The sequence below is a fragment of the Schistocerca serialis genome, chromosome 10, assembly GCF_023864345.2.
Source record: "Schistocerca serialis cubense isolate TAMUIC-IGC-003099 chromosome 10, iqSchSeri2.2, whole genome shotgun sequence".
Taxonomy (NCBI): Eukaryota; Metazoa; Arthropoda; class Insecta; order Orthoptera; family Acrididae; genus Schistocerca; species Schistocerca serialis.
The window spans coordinates 73,189,474-73,204,279 of NC_064647.1; the positions used below are offsets into that span (position 1 = coordinate 73,189,474).

General features: G+C 40.1%; 1 protein-coding gene across 1 annotated transcript in view; it reads right to left on the reverse strand.

Annotated features, from left to right (window-relative positions):
- LOC126424533 (uncharacterized) overlaps positions 1-14,806 on the reverse strand; it is a 221,935-nt gene that overhangs the window by 19,434 nt on the left and 187,695 nt on the right. The window contains exon 7 of the mRNA XM_050087271.1: positions 92-193. Within this exon, the coding sequence (XP_049943228.1) occupies positions 92-193 (102 nt within the window). The remainder of the gene's footprint in view (positions 1-91; positions 194-14,806) is intronic.

Here is a 14,806-nt window from a genome sequence, read left to right on the forward strand (position 1 = left end):
TTACATTTATATTAGTTGACCATAACAGTTGCAGCTCTCATAAGATGTACTGTGAATGTGGAAAACGTGCACACCGAGTGACGGAACTCACCGCATGAGAGAGACGGTGGGGTCGTCAGGTGGAGGAGTGTGGCAGGCGGCAGTGTCTGGGCGAGTGACAGCGTTGGCCTCGCTGTGTGCGGCGGCTAGGGGGCTGCAAAGACAGACAGACAGACGTGGCATGGGAAGCATATTCACGTGGCGACCAGAGGGCACACCATTACAGACAGTATCGCTGAGGGACTCTCCACAGACACACGTGACAGAACACACACTGCCCGAGAAAATAGTGGGCTGGCTAATATGAACGAGTAATCATTGATGTAATCAGTTTACACACGGCCTCTTACCAGTTGCTTAGCGTACCAAACATGAATTTGCACAAAATTACAGCACGAAGTAAAGACATGCACAAGTTTCGACAATGAAGCTAAAGTGATATGCATCAGCTGGACGGCACAGTTTGAAAACATAACAAAAACAATTACAGGGAAATTAAAACTGCAAATACCTTTAAAGGTACATAATGCGGTACTGTTATAAACTGAATGCTTTCATACACACGAAACTAAATGTAAAATAAATATGCCACGCTTTGCTGTAGTATTTCACATTAACATAAAACATGTGCAATCATGGAACTCCTCAAAAGTGTGCACAACATGTACTGAGCTGTCAATATGTCAACTCTGTCATGACCAATGAGCAATGGAACACTTGGCGCTTGACTGTGTCAAGACTCCATTATTTAAATTACAAATCGTTTGACTGATTTGATGTAGCCTGTTACAACTACCTCTCATGAGCAGCCTCTTCCACTCAGAATGACACACACAACGTCCTAGATTAGTTATGAGACGAACTCCAATCTCTGTCTTCCCCTGCAGTTTCTAACTTTTACAGCTCCCTCAGGTACCATGGAAGTTACTCACTGATGTCTTTAACGAAAGCCAACCATCCCGTCCCATCTTATTTCCAATATTTCACACACGGTCCTCTCCTTGACATTTCTGTGCAGAACCTAATTTCTTTTCACGTCGGGCCACCTAAATTTCAACACCCACTTTCAGCACCACATCTCAAACCCTTGCATTCTCTTGTTTTCCATAGCTAAGCACCATACAATGTTGTGCTCCAAATGTGTATTATCTGATATTTATTCCTCAAATTACCACCGACGTTTGATGTTACTGAACTGCTTTTGGCCAGGAATCCTACCAATGCCTGCTGGAGTCACCTTTTTATGCCCTCCTTTATTGTTTGTTATTGTAGTTCACTTGTAGCAAAATTTCTGCACTTTGTCTACTTCGTGGTCTCCATTGTTGATGCCAAGTTTATTGCAAATCTGATCTCTGCTGCTCATCATTACTTTTGACTTTCTTCCGTTAACTTTCAGTCCACAATTCGAGCCGAGCGAGGTGGCGCATTCGTTAGCACACTGGACTCGCATTCGGGAGGACGACGGTTAAATTTCGCGTCTGGCCAACCTGATTTAGGTTTTCTGTGATTTCCCTAAATAGCTCCAGGCAAATGCTGGGATGGTGCCTTTGAAAGGGCACGGCCGACTTCCTTCCCTGTCCTTCTCTAATCCGATGAGATCGATAACCTCGCTGTTCCCCCCTCGCTGATCCCCCAAACAACCCGTCCATAATTCGTGCTCCTTAGACTTACTTCTATTCAAGAGGTACTGCCATTTTTTCTAAGTTTCAGTGAGGATAATAATGTCATCAGCAGTATCGTTTCACCTGTAAGCTTAATCACATTCATTTAACTTTCTTTTATTTACGTCATTGTTTTTCCGATGCACTGATTGAACAGTAGGATACAATGACTACATCCCTGTCTTATACATTTTCTAATCTGAACACTTCATTCTTCATACTCCATTCTTATTTCTCCCTATTGGTTCTTGTACATATTGCGTAATACCCATCTTTCCCCATAGCTTACACTTATTTTCCTGCTTTACTTCAAGAAACCTTTTTTCTAGGATGACAAATCCTGTGAACGAATCTTGATTTTTCTTAAGTCCTACCTCCATTATGAAACGGAACCTCAGTACTGCCTCCCTGTTGAGTTTACCATTCCTAAAGCCAAAATAGTCATCTAACAGACTCAACTTTTTTCTATTCTTTTGTACACTATTCTTGTTAGCAACTTGTAGGTTTGAGCATTTAAGCTGACTGTATAATAGATGCTCTTGTCTTAGATCAGGTGGCATGTCTCCAGACCCATATGTTGTACAAACCAACTTCTGTTCCCTTTCCCCAATAATTTTAGAAATCCCACCAAGCCCTATTTCGTTTTCTGCCTATTATCAGAGGTTTCCTCCCTACTGTAGAGGCCTTAAGTGTTCTCTTGTGATCATTTAGCTCTCTTTTCTGCATTTAAGAATCAAATTCTTTTTGCCCTTTTGCTGTTGACACCACAGCTTTTAATTTCACTGAAGGCTGTACTGATTTGTCTATATAGTGATTCAGTTCTTCTCACAACCATTGCTACTTCGATGTCTTCCCATTTTTCCTGCTGCCACTTTGCTGTGACATCCCTGCACTTCCTATTTATTTCATTCCTAAGTAACGTAGATGCTGTATTACTGTGTTTCCCCGAACACTTCTGTACTTTCGTTTTATTCAGTCCACTGAAGTATTTCTGAACAGCTATCGATGATCGGTTCAGGGACAGGTAAACATATGGGTAACACATCACTCCTGGTTATGTGATAACATCGAAACTGATATGCAGTGAGATAGTAACGTCAGTCCAAGCCAAAACAACTATCTCATCACTTCCATTTGAGTCTATACTTCCAGTGTCAGGTTACGCGCTCAGGTGACTTACAATCATGATCACCCCCCACTCCTCTCCACCAGAGCAACCACCAGTATGTGTATGTGGTCCATTCATGTCACTGAGAGGAACCCTCGCCCCTGCTCCCTCTCCTGCTCTCCCCTGGATAAATAGTAGCACATGGAAATGGTGGGAAGCCTCTCCCATCCACTTATCTCTCTCTGCTACTAGAAACGCAATAAAATGATGGGAAACCCAATGGACCTAGCTCTTCCTTTACTACCTTTACGTGTCAATTGTATAGGCCTGTTCAGTCGAGGTCTGTCCTGCATGGGGAGAGTTTCAGATTTGTTATAAATAATAATTTCATAGTGAAATGGTTTCAAAATAATAACATTGATGTAAGAAACTAGCTTTATAGTTTATTATTAACAGTTTCTTATTTTCAGTACAATTTTTTCCAAAAAATTTTATTGTTTATTTACTTTCTTCTTTTATTTAAAACCTATTGTTTCTGATGACATATCTCATGATTTTTTACAAATATATTTTTGTTATCATTAAATGCAAATTTTTTCAGTTTCTTTGTTGATGTATTTACATGGCTATTTTTTTACATATATAATCCCTTGGATTTAGTAGTAATTTTTTAATTTTTCTGATGGCTTATAACTATCATAGGCATTTATTGCTGTGCACACTTCTTACTCTTTTATACAATATGTTTTATGTCTGATCATTCTATATCCACTATTTACATTTTATTTCTGATGACTCTATATACAATATTTAAATTAAATCACTTCTTATTATGTAATATTTACATGGGAAACGAAGACTAGCAGCAGCAATTGAGGACCAACCCACCTCCACCCTCTTACCACACGCAAGTATAACTATGACAAGTGATTCACCCGACTATTCTGTGCACACTGTCACATACATATCAACTATTTACAAGTAAATATACAGCCATCCACTCAATTGCTCCAACAAATAGTGCGAGTACAGTAGGCCGCCGATTCAGTCCCTACAGATGAATAACTGACAGCCTTACTTTCACACATACTGTGCAGTATGTTCCTCATGAGCTCTTGACTGAAATATTAGCTGATGCATCACATTTGGAGCAGAACCAACCCCCTCGAGTGGGCACGTCCTGTAATCTTCAATCGTGAGAGCCTTTGAGGCAGCACTATGCACATCCAAAGCCCTGCTCTGGATGGCATCTACATCCATGTGGCATGTGTACATTTTGGATGCGAGCCTACACGTTCTACAATCTGCAATCCATTCACCATGTCATCCATCAGGCCAATAACCTTCTTATTTTAAGCTGTCATTACAAAAAGCCACATATACAGATGTGTCAAATGTTTCAGGGTTGTGCCTAAGTACTAATATGGATTGCAGCCTTTCACCCAGTAGACGAACCTGTTTATACCCATATAATGTACACTGGGATCAGCGAAGTTTGACATTGCAAAGTAACAGTGAAAGCAGTACATGGGGCGTCCAGAACACATATTCTGGCAGACAGGCTTTGTGAATCGCATGGAAACCCTGGACTTCTCCACGGTGACTACTCCTTCATTGAAGATGGTGACCCATTTCAAATTTGGTGTGGCAATGAAACTGCTTGTGCCAAAACGCCCATCCCACCAGTAAAGTAAATGAATTTCACAGTATTTTCTTAACATTTTCCATGGTGTTTCCAAAAATAGAATTGTTCATTAACTTGTAAAAAAATCACGTCATGAGAGCACTCTATTTGGTGTTAAAATCATGAACTCCTTCAATCAGCAACACTGCTTGAAGAAGGTGTCACTGGTTATACAAACAAGTTCCATCCCCAACCTCAGACACAGCTGAAAGTCTCTGAATAGCAGACATATTGCTGCTTGTTCCCTAGCATAACAGATTTGTAACAGAACCATTATGTGGGACTAGGCACTCTGGATACAGTAGTTAGGTGCTGTGTGCATCATACAAATTCATACAAACTGATGGGATATGCCAGACCTACCTCCAAGACACGTCCTCCACCAAAATCCGCTGGCACATCACAGAATTTTGCTTTGGTATAGTGATTTCCTGTTTCAACAGCCAATGGAACTCTCAGTGGTAGCTTTTGTTGTGTGGCGTACCTGCTGAGATTGTTTACATCCAAGTAAAGGATGTAACAAATCGTCAGATGGCCTGTACTCTTCCCATTCTTTCATGGGTTATTCATCTTCTCATACCTGCACATGCATTGGCAAAGTCCACCACCCATCTAGCATCTGAAGAAGAACAGCATGTCAACTTCAACCAACAGTCAGTGTTTACACATCTCCCTTAACATCTCATCCCTTCAAATCCCTGGAATGGTGCAGTACAGGGCAGGATCACATCGAGGATGCTGATCTCCTGCCAAACATTTATAGCATACTAATATTTCCCATCTGTTATGACTTTATTAGTTTACTGGAGATTGTCGTTACATCTGGGAATGTGGTTTCATGGAATATCCCTAATGAAGCCAACAGAAGGTGAAACTTTGCATCATTGGGTTATGTGGTTGTGATGAAATGCATGTCCTTCAGAAGCGTTGTCTCAGCAAGTTTCCAATGAGACACGTGCATGAGGAGAGTGTAGTAATAAGAGCAGTATCACATGATTCACACAGAAAATGATATGTTGTTCTCAACGGTATCAGAGATAACACTGACTTTAAAATACTTAAAACCGAAATCATCTAAGAGGTGAGCATGAAAATGAGTATTGCACATTACATGGAAGTAGGCAAGCGATTCGGCTGCCTCGAGTTGGCGTGAGGGAGGTGAATTTGTTTTCTTAGCTGAAGATATAGCCCAAGGGCTGAGGGCGCATTGCAGCTGTTGTGCTAGGTGAGAGAGGTACACAGACTAGAAACGAGACTGGATATGGGCAAATCCTAGGATGGAGAATTTTGACGATGCTCAGTTGCTTAAGTGGACAGACAATGCTCCAAGCAATACTGGAGTGTCAGACAATCTTAAAGATGGCTAAGTTTAAACTCTTTCAAATTCGGCAGTAATTCACGGTCGAATACTAAAGCAAATCTGAATGCATCTTTGATGTCTTAAAAATAAGACACATCAAATGACACAATATTTTCAATATCTATAAAACTAATTCACAGTGAGTAAACATTAACACCATTAACCTTTGAATTTACAACTTTTAAACTCTTCATGCAATCAGCAAACAATATCTCACGAAGAACCAACTGTGTGCGAGGTCGCAAGTTCAATTCCTAATTTTATTTTACAAGTCTAGTTCAGTAGGACCAAATTCAGGAGCAAATTTCCAAATTACAATGTAAAAGTAATTACAGAAAAAATAAAATACTTATGAAGCCAAAAATAGACAAGCCATAAGCTTAAGTAAACATAATCAACAATACAACAAAGGAATCAGCTTAATTTTTCGTGGAACTCCTTGACAGAATAAGAGGAGTGACCCATGAGGAAACTCTTCAGTTTCGTTTTGAAAGTGTGTGGAATACTGTTAAGATTTTTTAATTCTTGTGGTAGCTTATTGAAAATGGATGCAGCAGTATACTGCACACCTTTCTGCACAACAATCAAGGAAGAGCGATCCAAATGCATACTGGATTTCCGTCTAGTATCAACTGAGAGAAAGCTGCTAATTCTTGGGAATAAGCTGATATTATTAACAAGAAACGACAGTAAAGAATACATATACCCCCTGATAGGCCAATCTCATAATACCCAGACTAGCGAACAAGGGTCGAGAAGAGGTTCGTGAACTTAAACCATTATTGCCCAAACTGCCCGCTTCTGGGCCAAAAATATCCTTTGAGAATGGGAAGAGTTCCCCCAAAATATCATACCACACGAGATAAGTGACTGAAAAATAAGCAAGGTAGACTAATTTTCGTGTTGAACAATCACTTACTTCAGATATTGTTCGAATAGTAAAAATGGCTGCATTAATTCTCTGAACAAGATTCTGAATGTGGCACTTTCCACGACCGTTTACTATCTGAATACCTAGAAATTTAAACTGTTCAGTATCATCAATCATATGTTCATTCTGTGAAATTAAAACGTGGCGTTTTGTTGAATTGTGTGCTAGAAATTGTAAAAACTGACTCTTACTGTGATTTAGCGTTAGTTTATTTTCCATAAGCCATGAACTATGTCATGTACTGCACTATTTGAAACAGAGATAATATTGCACACAACATCCTCTACGACCATGCTAGTGTCATAAAGGAACAGAAATATTTTAGAGTTACACGTAATACTAGAGGGCATATCATTTATATAAATAAGGAACAGGAGTGACTCCAACGTGGATCGCTGGAACATCCCCCATTTGACTATGCCCCACTCAGGCCCCACATCACAGTCATTCCCAACACTGTAACGATCTTTTGCTGTCTGTTGCTAAAGTAAGAGGTGAACCAATTGTGAGCTACTCCCCCTATTCCACAATGGTCCAACTTATGGAGTAATATTTTATGATCAACACAATCAAACGACTTAGTTAAATCACAAACATATGCCTAGCGTTCGAAACCTTTTGTTTAATCCACCCAGTACCTTACACAGAGGGAGAGAATATAGCATTTTCAGTTGTTAAATCAATTCTAAAGCCGAACTGTTCATTTGATAACAAATTATGTAATATAAAATGATCAATTATCCTTACAAACACAGCCTCTTCCATAACTTTAGCAAACACTGATGGCATAGAAATAGGTCTAAAATTGTTTACAATATGCCTTTCTTCCTTTTTATAAAGCGGCTTTGCTACTTTTGCTTTAATCATTCAGAAAACTAACCACTGTTAAAGGAAAAATTTCAAATGTGGCTAAGTACAGAGCTAACATGTGCAGCACAGTACTTCAATATCCTGTTACAGACTCCATCATGTCCACGAGAGTCCTTAGTCTTCAGTGATTTAATTATTTACTCAATCTTCCCCTCGTCTGTATCACTGAGGAGTATGTCAGACATCAGTCTCGAAAGGCATTTTCCAAGAGAGTATATGATTCCCAGTAAAAACTAAGTTTTTATATAATTCGCCAGCAATGCTCCAAAAATTATTGTTAAATACTGTACATATATCTGATTTATCAGTAACAGAAATATTCGTATTTTTACTACGAACTGACTTCACGTTGTCTGTTGACCGGACACTTCCTTCGCAACTGACCACATGGTTCTAATTTTATCCCGTGAATTATCTGTTCTATTTGCGGACCACATACTCTCTGCCTTCCTAATGACATTTTTAAACACCTTAAAATACTGTTTTTAATGAGCTACTGTAGCTTGATCGTGGCTACTTCTAACATTTTCATATAATTCCCAATTTGTTCTACATGATATTCTTATCCCACTAGTCAGCCACGCAGGCTGCCTTTTACTGCTAATGGAAAGCATCTCTCAAAGAGCATGAGAGATGTGTTAAGGAAAGCATTATATTTGTTATCTATGTTATCAGCAGTATAAACATCCTGCCAATCGTTTTTTTTGACGCGGTTGAAAGAACTCTCTATTGCTGTTGGATTAACTTTACTACATAGTTTGTAATTATATGTAACATTTGTTTGAGCACAAAAGCCTTTTAGTGTTAAAATTTGTGCATAGTAGTCTGAACGGCCATTCACCCTTTTACTAACAGAATGCCCATCTAGTAATGAAGAATGAATAAATATATTGTCTATTGCTGTGCTACTGTTCCCCTGCACCCTAGTTGGAAAAAACACGGTCTGCATCAAATCATATGAATTTAGGAGATTTACCAACATCTTTTTTCTTGCACTATTATATACAAAATTAATATTCAAGTCACCACATATAATTTCTGGTACTTCCTCTAAAGTGCATCAAGAACCCTCTCTTGCTTGAGCATAAATGCTCTGATGTCAGAGTTAGGGGACCAATAAACAACAAAAATTAGAAGTTTAGTTTCGCTAAATTCAACTGCCCTTCACAACGTTCAAATATCTGTTCAGTGCAGTGCTGTGATACGTCTATGGATTCAAATGGCAAACTATTTTTTACGTACATGGCCACTCCAAACTCCGCAAAGAATTCCTTGAAAAACTGCCAGTTAATCTGTATCCTGGTAGACAAAGAACAGTAATCCTTACTGTTGTTTTAGTAGGTACGACATTTACTGTGTTCTGTAGTTGGCGATGTTATTCTGCCAACACAAAGCAGGAGGTTATTCCAGTCATGTTCCTACTACTGAGAAGAACTTAGAGAAAGTAGTTAAATGATGGAGAGGGACAGATAGGATTTTGCTGTAATGGGAATGAGTTTTCAGCCATGTTGTTCAGGTAAGAGCGTTAAAGTCAAGGGGAGGTATGAGGGACACTGCACATTGATAAGACAGTACAGAAGCCAGAGGGTATGGAAATCTCTGCACTTGTTTGCACACAGCCAGGATAGCTGTGCATAAGATGATGAAATATGAGTACAGAGCTGAACATCACAGATATCATGAATAAAGGTGTTCATAACAAGTTCCAGGCGCAATGAGCTTTCTTGGAAAGGTCTTTCCAGATAACATCGCTGTAATCAGTAACTCAATGTATGGGTGTTTGTACAAATTTTCTCATCATACGAAGAGGAAATAGCTTTTTCATATAAGCGCACACTCCGCTGCAGAGTGAAAATCTCATTCTGGAAACATCCCCCAGGCTGTGGCTAAGTCATGTCTCCGCAGTATCCTTTCTTTCAGGAGTGTTAGTTCTGCATGGTTCGCAGGAGAGCTTCTGTAAAGTTTGGAAGGTAGGAGTTGAGATACTGTCAGAAGTAAAGCTGTGAGGACCGGGCGAGAGTCGTGCTTCGGTAGCTCAGATGGTAGAGCACTTGCCTGCGAAAGCCAAAGGTCCCGAGTTCGAGCCTTGGTCGGGCACACAGTTTTAATCTGCCAGGAAGTTTCAGCCTTTTATAGTTTTGTAGAACATGTAGAGATGTTGACGCCTTCTTACACATTGCAGTTACATGCTCAGTCCAGTTTAGATCTTCATCTGTATTATTCAGACTTTTTTCTGAAGCGGAAACGTTGATATTTGTCCCATTTGTGGTCAAAGATGGTAGGGATTCCCAATATTTTGGGATAATTAGCCTATAATGACCAACCAGTATCACCAGGGTTTTGATTGGATTGAGCTTTAACCTTATACCCAGTGTCCATTCTGGCAGTGCACACACGGCAGTATTGAGGTTCTTGATTGCAGTCTTCAGATTTATTTGTTTTGCACTTAGATACAACTGGAGGTCATCTGTATACATGTGGTATTTGCAGTAGGGCAAAAGTGATGACGCAGCATTTACGTACAATGAAAAGAGTGCACGACCTAATAATGAAGCCTGGGGTGCCTGTTTCAACCTGCCTGCATTGTGACTTTACAGTGCCAGACATAATACATTACTGTGGAGATGTCACGTATGATTGAAAGCAATGCAATGCACTTGGCGAGAAATTTAATATGCTACGTCAGTGTCAGAGGCTTTTCTGAAGTCTAAGAAGCACATAGTAGTTGGTTCTTGTGCATCCGTGGCAAGATTCAGGTCATACGTTATCTTCATTATTGCAGATGTTATACTTCAATATTTATGGAAGCCTGATTGGTATTCATCTAGTAGGTTGTTTGTAGGTAGGTGGTTTATTAGCCGGTCATGGACTATATATTTTAAGGAATTAGAGAGTGCAGGAAGAATGTAAATAGGTCGGTAATTGGAGGGAGCTGTCGCAATGCCTATTTAGATGGTGGCTTAACCAGTCCCTGTTTCCAGGCCTCAGGGTTGAAGATGCCTCATAGTGGGCATAAATGGATCAGTAGTAAGCTTCGTCGTTTCGACTGTGATACCATCGTGTCCAGTAGATGTTGATCTGATACGCATGATGGGTTTTTTGACGTTCACAATTTTTCATGGTTGAAGTCGTTTAGCCCCGTGAAGTAATAAATGAGTCTCTGTTTTGTTTGTGGTTCAGTTGTGGTTGTAGGTAAGAAGTGCTGGTTCAGTTCTTTGACTAGGGACAATGGGGTCAGCTGCAGTTTTTCCTTTGTCTATACCGAGATCACACATGTGTGTTGTCCTTGAGACAGCTCTTCTCGGTTAATGTATGGGCACATCTGAGCTTTGAATTTCTCATGCTTGACTAACTTTTCCGTTTCTGCTTGTAAGCAATATGATTTTCAGGCATGGGGTGTAATTTGTATGCCTGATTTGCAGCATCTCTGAGATTCATGAGCTGTTTTAGTTCTTGAGTTATCCAAGATTCAGGTTACTTCTTACTTTTATGGTCTTTGGGGGAGCATATTTGTCATACAACTGAGTAAGTTCGTTGTGAATCCATGAAGTTTTTCATTTACACCTGAGAAGAGAATGAAAGATGTCCCCCACACTATTTATTGTGTCTCAGTTGCAAGTTTGGATAAACTAATGCATTTGAAGTCTCAGTATTCTGTCAGTTGCTTTTCCCTTCTGGGATATTCCAGTGAGTTCATCTGAAAATTAAGTCGTACACACACATGCCAGGGGCAGATATCAGAGAGGTAGAAATTACTCTGAGGATTTTGTTGGAGATATATCAGTGAGAGTAGAACAAGCTGAAGTAGCAACACATTTGAAGACGAAAGCATCCGCTCATATTTCACACTGAATGGATTATTGTATAAAAAACACATGCTGGTGTCACTATCTATAATCATCCGATTGTGAACCGATTCCAGACTTGAAAGAGCAGTTTCAAAGCAGGTAAGCCCGACTACTTTAGGAGGATTGTAAATGACTCATATCAGGTATTAGGTGATTAACCGTAGCGCCTGTATGCACCTATTCCACCCCTCTGTCATGTCTTCTAACGGTGTAGCTGTTTAAGCTTACTGGACTTGTGGAAATACTTTGTTTAATCCATGTTTCCAACAGAAATATTACATGGATGTATACATCTTGAAATATTTAACAGAACTCAATAAGAGTTGGCAGAGATTGAACATTTTCATGTGCAATATGTAGTTTTGTGCACTCAGGTGCAAATCTCACAAAGATTTTCGCTGCTGGATGTTAGCCACTCTGGGCCAGTGAGGGTGGGAGAACAAAACATGATGGGTGATAGGAGAGGACAGGTTTCCAGAAATGAAAGCACTGGTACCTTCAGGGAGAAGGGAGATTGTATGGCCGAGACCAACAGGTTTTGGCAGTGGTTACTAAACAGCTGACAAGTGTCAGGGACAGCAACTCACTAAACAGACCTAAGACGATTTGTGCTCAACAGTACTGAACACAAGCTAAACAGAATAAAAACAAATTGAACTGTCAATGGTTATAATGATAAGTAACAACAGAGACATTGTAAATTGCAACGCAGAACTAGAAGCAAGACAGTAAATTAATCGCCTGAATGAAAACCCCGTCAGAGTAGTGAAGTAATAGTGAAATAAGAAACTACGAGTATAATGGTGTTGGAAGTATGAAAACTGAACAGAAAATATATAATTAGTATTAAAATTAAATCTAAACGAATGCATGACAGACTGATCTTTTCTCCATTTTCCGTCTTCACCATTATCCTGCTGTCATTTGCCCAAGTGTTTTGTAGCCAAAATCTCAAGACTGAAGTATTCAAAAGCTTTAGCCTTTGAGAGTTGAGATCCTCCTATACTGTCAGACCTGACTTACGAGTTTCTTCTTCTCTTTGAAGGTATCAGATCTTTTCCTGTAAGACATGAACTTCACTGTTTTGAGTCTAGGTTTTGAAGATCCTGACGTCTTATGCCGAACTCCATGACACCTGTCTGTATCATTCAGTGTCACCTGCAAGCTTAGCTTCTTTCAGACAAGGCTGATATTTTAATCATCTTTATTCTCCCTGCTGTTCTCAGGAATCCTGAACTTTCTGAGATCATCGAATCTCTGGTACTGTTTGAGCCCATCAGATTTCTCGACCAGCTCCTGTTAGAGCAATTGTGCCCTACCCTCAGCTTCTTTTAAGGATCTGTTAATGCAGGAGTCTCGTTCACATTTGTCTCCAGGGTCTCCCGTATTCTGGTCATCACTACTCCAGTGACCCCATCAGTGATGGTCTGTACAACCATCCCGAGCGTGTCTTCTTGTGCCTGGAGCATGACACTCAGCTCGGGCTTCATTAATGTGGTGACGTCGGAGATGTTGGGCGGTGTGACCACGGCCCCTGGTGCTGGTTCGACTCCAGTACTGCCTCCCGACTGCCTGTTGACGATTCTGCGTGTTGTTACACAGATAATCATTTTAAATTCAGTTTCAGGTTACATATTTTCAAAATGAAACGCTAAATGACACTAGTGATTCGCAACACACTTCTCGTATAAAATAGCTTAAATGCTTAACAACACCTCCAAAATTCATGTGAATTTTCGAGCAAAATTAACGGGTGTTATTCACTTGCTGCCAGCTTCTTTTCCATATAGGATTATATTTCAGTACAGGTTCATACTGGTCTTTCATGCAGGCCCCATTATGCTGTTCAAACAGTAAGAAGAGTGTACGGATGCTGTCAAGGCCTGTTGCATCAGATAATGCTGTCAAGGTATACCACACACATTTTAGTAGTGCACCTTTTGCAGATGTTTGGTAGCACAGAAGTCATCGACCTGAGTATTATGTCACTCAGTGCTGTGTTGGTAGGAAGTATCTCGATGGCATAGGATATGAAAGAGTCATTAAAATGAAAATGCTATGTTGGGCAGCGTGCTCAGTAAATGGGTGGTCCACCTGTTTCTTGGCCACAGTTTGTCTGTGGTCATTCATACAGACAGAAAGCTTGTTGGATGTCATACCTACGTAGAGTGCAGCACAGTGGTTGCAGCTTTACTTGTGGTTCACATTATTGGATTCACAGGTAGCTTCTGATGGGACAGGTGTTTCTTGTGACTGGACTGGAGTAGGTGGCGGTGGAAGAACTGATAGGACAGGGATTGCATCCAGGTCTATTACAAGGCTATCAGCCATGAGACAAGGGTCTTGGAGCAGGGGTTGTGTAGGTATGGACAAGGACATTGTGTAGGTTGGGTGGGCGGCGGAATATCATTATCGGAGGGATGGAAAGGATAGTAGGTAGGACATTCCTCATTTCAGGGCACGACGGGAGGTAGTCAAAACCATGGCAGAGAATGTGATTCAGTTGCTCAATTCCTAAGTGGTTCTGAGACACAAGGGGATTGCTTCCTTGTGGCTGAACGGTGGGACTTTGAGAGGTTGAGGGTGACTAGACAGATCTATTCATGTATTTCTGTTCAAGGTTGGGAACGTAATTACAGTCTGTGAAGGCCACGGTCGGTTAGGCTGTATGGAAGGAAAATGTAGTATTTAGGTTCTTCTCCTCTATACTAGCTTTATCATACAAACATGAATTAGATAACTATAAGCCATCAGAAATATATAACTTTGCTAATAAAACAAAGCTATACATGTGTAAGAAGAAAATAGCTGTAACACATCAACAAAAATTAGTAAAAAGATTACAGGATGTATACATGGCAGAGGAGAAAAACGGTTTCTTAGGGACCTTCTGGTTAAAAATAAACTTCCTCAGAGGTGAAAATACACTTTTTCTGTGTTGACAGACAGTATACTTCCCCTCTGAACTGTAAAACTTATCAATCCTTTGAAAGGTAAAAGTTTTATACACCGGCATAGAACGTACCGGCCCTTTAGGACATGAAAATCAGCAAAAAAAAGAAAAAAAAATTAAAAATAAGAAAGAAAAAAAAGACGTTTTGGGAAGGTCTTTGATGTGCACCAAAATGTACACTGCGTTACATAAATATCAATACGAATTCCACCAAACACAGCACGAAAGTTTCCGAAGCGTTGAAATCGATATGGTGATGCGTTTTCGTCAATCTCACCTCACATCACGTGATCTCGACAGCCAATGACAGCTGATATTCCGAGCATAGGACATGTGATGTGGTCAGCCAGCA